Raw genomic sequence first — 8,201 nt, 5'->3', positions numbered from 1 at the left:
GAAGGTGGTTATTATGTTGCGGTTGTGCTTAAGACGAAAACAGATGCTCTGAAACAAAGGGAAAGGATGCTCCGACGACTCCAGATGAAAACAACGAATCTCCGGTAGAGTGCTTAGAGCGAAAATGGATTGTTTTGAACTATTTGAATCCTACAACATAACACTTGCTACATACGCAAACTCTGCGGAACGTTTTGGCGCGATAACGATGAAGGACAGTTTTATCCTTTTCACGAACCGACGGTTCAGTTTTCTAGAAAGAGGACATTTATGTCCGCTCGAGGAAGATGAAGCGAATGGCGGTAAAGGGTACTTAAGTCTTTGTTGCGGCACCAAATTATGATGCAATATGATGCGGACAGTCATCGGGATCCATGCCGGTCTGGATCTTATACGTGGCGCTATTTGGAACCCCCGAACATGAGATCTCAGTACCGGCCCTGTTCGGGGGGGGGGGGGGGACATATAACGGGGGAGGTCTGACGTTCCTGATCGAATTGGGCTTCCTGCTGTCTGGTGCGTCTCTTCCTCTTGTGTTCTCTACAAGTGCACGACGATTACGGGCCATGAGAATCTCCCCACCATCAGACTCTTCCGATTCTGTATCGCAAGGGGGATTTGGTTTCTTAGGGGATTTGGTTTTGTTGGGCAAAGTCTTTTGGCTCACCCTTTCGTTCGCTGCATCATCCCATCCCTCAGGTTCGCTCTTTCTATCACTTTCATCATCCATATACTCCAAAGGGTGTTCACTTTTTGCGTGAAACAAAGTCTCCTGGCGGCCTCTTGCATGAAACTTGTCATCCTCTGTTATAGTTGGTTCCCTGGTGTATCCCAGAGGAGGTTCACTCTTTCTGTGTGACAAAGAGTCTTTACTGCCTTTTTTGTTGGTAACATAATCCCCATCAATGCATCCATCATTCAAGTCAGATGAGTCCTCTGTTCCCTGAGATGGAAAGAAGAGGAAGAAGCAAAAAAGGGCAAAAAAAAAAAGTGATGCTGACCCATCAGCTACCATTATGTAACAATAATAGCATTTCTACAGAAGAACTAACCAGTTTAGAAGCATACACTGTTCATTAATAGAAGTGAACCGTTTCCAAGTTCCAAGTAAATGTTAGTTGATTGGCCATGATTATGTGCCTAGGAGGTCGCAACCAACCTCCATGTGGCCACGTTAGTTTTCTGAACCTAAACATTACCGCATTCTGGATAAGAAAATGTCATTCGGTGACCAAAAAGCTATATTAGGAGCTCACATTTTCTGATGCATAAAGGTCTGCAATCCTCTCCTCAAAAGCCTTGAAGTTCCACATAATAGATGATTCTTTTGCTATTTCTCGCATTAAATTCAACTTCGCTACTGTTGAAGGAGGCCTTGACGACGAGAGTATCTCTGCAAACTAGTAATAGAGAAATAACCGTGTTATTTTTTATACTCTTCAAAAAAAAAAACTGTTGTTTTTTATAAACAATTGAGTTGAGAGGGTGTTGTAGAAAGTGAGAATTGGACAGAGGATTGATCCCTGGTTGGGTACCTCATGATTAACAGCGCAATCTGGATCTGAATGCAAGTCTTCGGCACTATACGCAAGTGCAGTACCATATCTCCCTGTGAATAAGTTCCTAAGATTGCGTAGTTCTGGCAAATCAGCAAATCTAGCAGCAGCAAACATGAGACTTGCTACAGGCTCCCTACTTTCAGGAGGACATTCTCTGTACAACAAGAGAAACAAATGCATTACTCACCTTAATTATTAGTAGGAACTTGATTGGAGATGCTTCATATTGCAAGCAAAAAGATTAATACATTCATTACCAATTCGATGGACATTACATTTAGATATGTATTTATAGTTGAGTAATATTTGAAAATCAGGCATGGTTCTTTTAAATATGCAGCTACAAAGGCCAAGTAAAAAGAGGGGGACAAAGCACGTTCATGCAACTTATAAAAGACTAAATTTTAAACACATCGGGACTCTATACAATAACGAAATTTCTCAGGTTAAGCCAATTCATGTTGGAAATTTTTATGCTACTTCCCATACCTCTGCTTTTGAATGGCCGGGAGGTTACTCGAGATGGAATTGCAAAATTGCTTGATCATATCATACGCAGTGGAGATGTTCTGCTCAGCCATTAGTACCTCAACCTGTTTTAGTATACGCCAGTAAGGGGAATTCACAGGTATCACATCAACATAGAATGCCGCACAAACAGCCTTAAATATAGGAAAAAGAAAAAGGCGTATGATGAAGTTGCAGATGTCAGCTGAAGAAGCTAAAAAAATATGGCAAACATTCAATACTTAAAGATGCTGAATTGAAGTTGACACCGTTGGCTGTAGAACTATGTTTTGAACTTGCATTTTTATCCCAGCACTATGTTAAATAGAATTCTAATCAAAACCAAGAGTTAGCTAATGAAGAAGCACTGTGATCATCGGAAAAACAACCGTGAATTCTAAAGTACAGGATGTTATAGCAGAGCTTAGTTAAGATAGCAATGATTTAAAAATGACCTATTTGTAAATCTGCATTAAAATACCCAATACCCAAGGGGTTTGGTGCAGTGGAAGGGGCCTTGGCAACTAGAAGGGTGGTTAGAGTTCCATTCCCATGAGCAACGAGTACTTCGAGAACTGGGTCACTACAATGGACCCGCCTCCTGCGAGGTAAACTCCATGAACAACTAACCATACGCATGTTTGGTAAAAACAATGGGAACCATTTCAAACCATCAGCTTTCAAGAGTGACAAAAACCCCCCACTGGGTCAGCCACTTAATCCAGAAGATATAGATACAACGAAATTGAAAATCGGTATTTTCCTCTCAATTAAGCATCGTGAAAGACCAATCTTATGATATTTAGATAATGAGAACTGAATATTAGGACCCATTTCTCATTCTGCCCCATAGTTTTGAAGTAATTTATGATAGATCTGAACCATTAGATGTGTTTAACATGCTAGATTTAGTGAGAATCGACTCTTGGATCATGTTTTTTGGACGAAAAAACATGTTTTTATGAGCCTGAAAAAACTGATACCTTCATAGCCATTGATTTTGGAGAACGGGAAAAACCTGTATACAGTATACAGGTCATATTCTAGTAATCCAAAAGCTGGTTCCAACTAAAGAAAACCTATTGATCACATCTATGGTGTTAGATGTGAGAAAAATACCAAAAAAATGTGATTTTGAGGAGGCAGAATGGGGTAAAACGATAAACTGGGCAGAACCAGCGCATTACTCTTACATAATTAACAATATATAGTGTTTAAATTAAAAAACTTTTAGATGAAAGCTTGGAGCACTCAACTAGTCTAAATTACCAAAATATCCTTACGGCATGGGCTTTTCTTTTTGAAATTTGCATTGGTACTTTTAGAGGTAGATTAGGTCTTTTGTGTTTATCTGAAAGAAATTAACTGAAACAGAAAAGAAGGTCCTAATTTAAAAATAAGCAAGGCATAAAATACATGAAAGTGACCTTTTATACACTAAAAAGTAACAACAAATCTCAAAAATTGTCACCGCTTGAAGTGGTATTTTGGTAAGTTGGAGGTTTGGAACTCTCTAACCTGTGTCACAAAGATAGGGGTACAATCCGACTCACAATACGAATTCAACAAAAACAATCATTTTTTTTCTGAAAATAGGGCACTCGGATGTGGATTTTTATTTTTATTTTTCAAAAATAAAAATGTTTTTCATATTTTAACATATACAAAATATATTTTTATAAAACAATTAAAAATAATTCTAAAACAATTAAAATCTATTAAAATCATGTCCGTACGTGACATATCTCGCAACTTATAATGAATCGGATTTACATCGGACAAACAGCCTGTCCCAAACTTGAATAGTGGATACCCAAGTATGGGCATAAAAATGCTTAGCCGAATATTGGGTGGACTGGAGCCTGACCTCACTAATATGTCGTCGCGTTTGGGCTTCCATTTTCTAAACCTCAACATAATCCGAACTCAGACCCAAACCAGGCTACTACTTATTTGGGCAGGCATGGTTATATGCTCATGAGTCGGACCATATATATATATATATATATATATATATATATATATATATATATATATATATATAGAGAGAGAGAGAGAGAGAGAGAGGTGCAACATCTAATGATTGGGCAACGTTCTTTCTTTAAAGATCGAGTTTTCGGGCTCTACGTATTGCAATTTTACAATTTATTTAATAATCAACATGTTTTAGATTATAAATTTTCAATATTCAGACGCATTTTTTTAAAGCACTAAAAATCAACCCTTGACAATACTTTGTATTGTAAAACTTTGAGCAGTCCATTTTCATGTTTTGAAAAACATGTGTAGATGTAAAATCTTCATGTAAACCATAATTTTTTTTAATAAACTGTAAAGAACAAATATATAAGATCCGATGGATGAAGAACACCAAGAAGGAGAGCCATCCAAGCATCATTTGTTATAGATGTTGTACCTTCTTTTTGTTGGACAGTCTCCCTTTTATATATACATATATACATATATATATATATAGAGAGAGAGAGAAAGAGAGTCACTAGAATATGAAAACTGAAAATATGTGTAAATAGTGATTTTTATGATTTTTTTGTTATTTTCTCTTGAATCTAATAGTACATATGTGATCTACATGCTTGGTTTTATAAGAACTTGCTCTTAAATCATCCAATTTTGATACATAAACAATAATTTTTTAGACTTTAAATCAATGGCTCACAATCTTCATAAATATTCAAGCATTTAAAAAATCATATTTTCATCGAAAATACACAATCCAATGGTTGATTCATATCAAATTCAACATGCCAAGCACATCCACATGGTTAGATTTGCAAAAAAAAGTGTTGAAAGTACCCATATTTTTTGTTCTCATATTTCAGTTGTCATATTCTAGTTACTATATATATATATAACATTACTGCTGACGATAATCAACAACATTCCTTCTTGAACGATCAAGTTTTTCATTGATCAGACTTTAGATATTGAATTTTTATCATTAATTTAGTAAGTGACATGTTTTGGATCATGAATTTTCGATGTTTAGATGCATTTTTGAAAGCACTCAAAATCTATAGCCCATAATACTTTGTATTGTAAAGTTTTAAATGCATTGTGAGCCATCAATTTTTTATATTTCGAAAAACATGCTTGTATGTCGTAAAGTCTTCATGTAAAGCATCTTTCTTACTAAATAAATTATAAAGAACAAACATATGAGGTCTTATTGATGAGAGATGCTCAAGCATTGAAGAAGAAGAGTTGTCTAATCATTTGTTGTAGATTTTGGACCTTCCTATATATATTAGTTGGACAACCCTTAGGTGCGCAGCTACTAGGATGATGAGGATGCTCAATATTTTTTTTCACTAAAAAAATGTTGAAACAACATAAAAATGCCAAAAAAATAACTTCAGCGCACTTTATGAGTGCCACTAAAGTTCTTTTTAAAAGGATGGGTGCATCTTTTATAGGCTTTAGTAGCACTTTCATAGCACCATTAATTCCTTTTCAACGGCCGTCTATCACGCCCTGTGATGGACGACCAACATGATTCCTCAAGTAGCGGCATACCTAAGCGTTGCACAGCTACCACTTTTATATATATATATATATATATATATATATATATATATATATATATATATATATATATATATATATATATATATGAGTAGGTGCCAAATTGATACCTGCTAAATGGGTTTTTTATGCCATTCTGATATTTTTTTTTTTCAGTTCCGACTCCATAAATGTATATGAAGTATACACACCTAGATCATGTGTTTTCGATTAATTGGACCGTCGATTTTTCAAACCTTGTAAAAATCCACCCATATGCCACTTCAAGAGCTGATCCCTATCAAAACAAGTACATAGATCACAACGACGGTCAGAATTTAAAAATAAAATAAAATTAAAAACTTCCTAAATGCGTGTGAACCACGCATTTAGGACATTGTTTTTTGCAAATCCTACCATGCAGATGTGTTCAGCATGGTGAATTTGCTAAACTCTTTTGGAGCGTTGAGAAAGAATGCAAACATCCTTCCCCGCTACGTTACAATTGGAATTTCTCCAGTTTCAGGCGATTTTACGAGACCAGAGATTCAGGCGATTCACTGTATTCATCTGAACTTTATTCAAATCATGAAGCCCCCCCCCCCCCCCCCCCACCCACCCACACACACACACACCACCCCCAAAAAAGACCCTGTTATCCTTTCCAAATTGAAACAGAAAACCATAAAGAAAGTTACAGAGTTTCAAATTGTCGACAGGCGAGGCAAACAGAGGACAACTTACTAACATCAAATTCCTTGAAATAATACTACTATTTCATGATCTTTATAAATTAATCTCCTGTTTTCTTTAATTTTAGATTTCTTATCCTTTTCCGTACGTTTCTTTGAAGTAGTTTGCCAAAAGCTTCATCTACGCATCGAATTAAACGCAGCGCAGAGTTTCAACAAAATAAAGGAGTCTAATTGCAACATGCAAATTCTTTCACCAAATTTCCTCAAAGAGAAACAGAGAAAACTGAAACCTTATAAAATTACTAATTCCATCCCGGCACCAGAATCCCCAGCTCATTCATTACCAAAATGACTCAAAGAAAATGCAAAAAGAATGAAAAAAAGAAGAAGAATGAGACTTAATTTACCCGATTAAACGCCTTCATTTCCTGCCCGCCACTAAGAAGATCGGCCACATCTTTCTTCAAAAACCTCAGAATTGAATTCCTCTTCCTCCTTATCAACTCTAACCTCGCATTTATAAGCTTGATCGACGATTTACTGCAAGACAAAAATCTTCAGCAAAAACTAATATAATCTCCATATCCGCCAAACCGTAAAAGTCCAGATAAATTCACGATTTCGCAGGCAAGCCCTTGCCGAGCAATCCGTCCAACATCTTTGCTCTGATTCGGGCTCAGATTTATCGTCTATCCAAAGCAGAAAGAGAAGAAAAGGATTGAAAAACCGAGAACTTCTCTTAAAGCCGACGCTGCGCTCCGATAAAAAAGACTCCGAAACCGGACGAATGCTGAAGGGAGTGAGATGTCAAGATTTTCCGGCGAAAACAGGCCTCCGGAATTCCTTCATAAAGAAGTTGACGACGACGACGATCTTGATGATGATACAGCTGGAGGTCACATGAGAAAAGGAGCTAGCATATGATCCACGGCCGCGTCCTCCCGGAAAACCGTGAAGTCCGGCGAGGTTTCTCCTGTCCGGCAGAGCTCGGCGGCCTTAATTCCGTCCTCCCTCTGCGATTCTGCATGGCTTCCCGGGGAACCCGGACGATCGGAGGAAAGCACGCCGATCGAAACTCGCCACGTTCCCTCGATCTCTTAATGAGGGATTAAAGGACTCTTTAATTAATCATGAGCAGGGCGGGAGACGTTCAATTGCCTCCTAACCGAAAATCCCTCCTCTCTTCCCCTCCTTTTATACTCAACGGCTCGTGAAATTTTGCCTTTCGTTACCTCTTTCACCGCATGGTGAAAATTCTCTCAGTAAAAAAATACTAAAATTTATCTGATTCTCTCACTGCCCAGCTTTCAGTTTGGTTCCCAAATGTTTGTTTTGGTTTTTTTTACCAAATTGCCCTTCGGGAGAGTAGCGTTTAGGGATGGCAGTGGACCGGGGCGGGGGACAAGGTCTCCACCCCCGCCCCGTTTTAAAATCTGATCCTTCATCCCCGCACGGGGATAGATTTTAACCTTCATCCCCGCCTCCATCCCCGTTTCATGCCCTTCATCCCCGGTCGAAATGGGGCGAGGCGGGGCAGGGCTCCGGAATCCCCCGGTCCACTGCCATCCCTAGACTAGCATTCCGGTTCTTGGAAGCGGGTTCTGGTATCAACTATGGTTAGGCTGGACCCGATTTAGGGTTTCGGCGTCCACTGGGTCTTAGCCCTGTGAGCTCATGATCTATGGTAATTAGTCGATCAATACAGTTTAACAAATCCAGATCTAATATGATCTTTGCACAATTAGATTGTTTTTAGGTAGGGATGTAAACGGTTCGGATGTGGCTGATGCCGCATTCGACTAATCGGATGTTAGCTAAACAGATTTGGATGGCAAAAATCTCATATCAGATCTGCCTTTTTACATGTAAATGGATTCGGATATCCTGTCAAATTAAAATATTTGTCTAATTCAGTAGC

General features: G+C 38.1%; 1 protein-coding gene across 1 annotated transcript; it reads right to left on the bottom strand.

Annotated features, from left to right (window-relative positions):
- Positions 1-1,244: 1,244 nt before the first annotated feature.
- On the bottom strand, positions 1,245-7,141 carry LOC149835282 (uncharacterized). Its single transcript, XM_090009553.1, has 6 exons — positions 6,901-7,141; positions 6,691-6,823; positions 5,815-5,886; positions 2,049-2,221; positions 1,536-1,713; positions 1,245-1,400 (listed from the first exon to the last, which is right to left on the bottom strand). The coding sequence occupies exons 1-6, from the start codon at positions 6,939-6,941 to the stop codon at positions 1,245-1,247; spliced, it is 753 nt and encodes a 250-aa protein (XP_089865679.1). The 5' UTR covers positions 6,942-7,141.
- Between the last annotated feature and the right edge of the window lie 1,060 nt (positions 7,142-8,201).

Source organism: Nuphar pumila, chromosome 6 (assembly GCF_984573655.1).
Source record: "Nuphar pumila chromosome 6, dmNupPumi1.hap1.1, whole genome shotgun sequence".
Lineage (NCBI taxonomy): Eukaryota > Viridiplantae > Streptophyta > Magnoliopsida > Nymphaeales > Nymphaeaceae > Nuphar > Nuphar pumila.
This window is presented reverse-complemented; position numbering and strand designations above follow the sequence as displayed.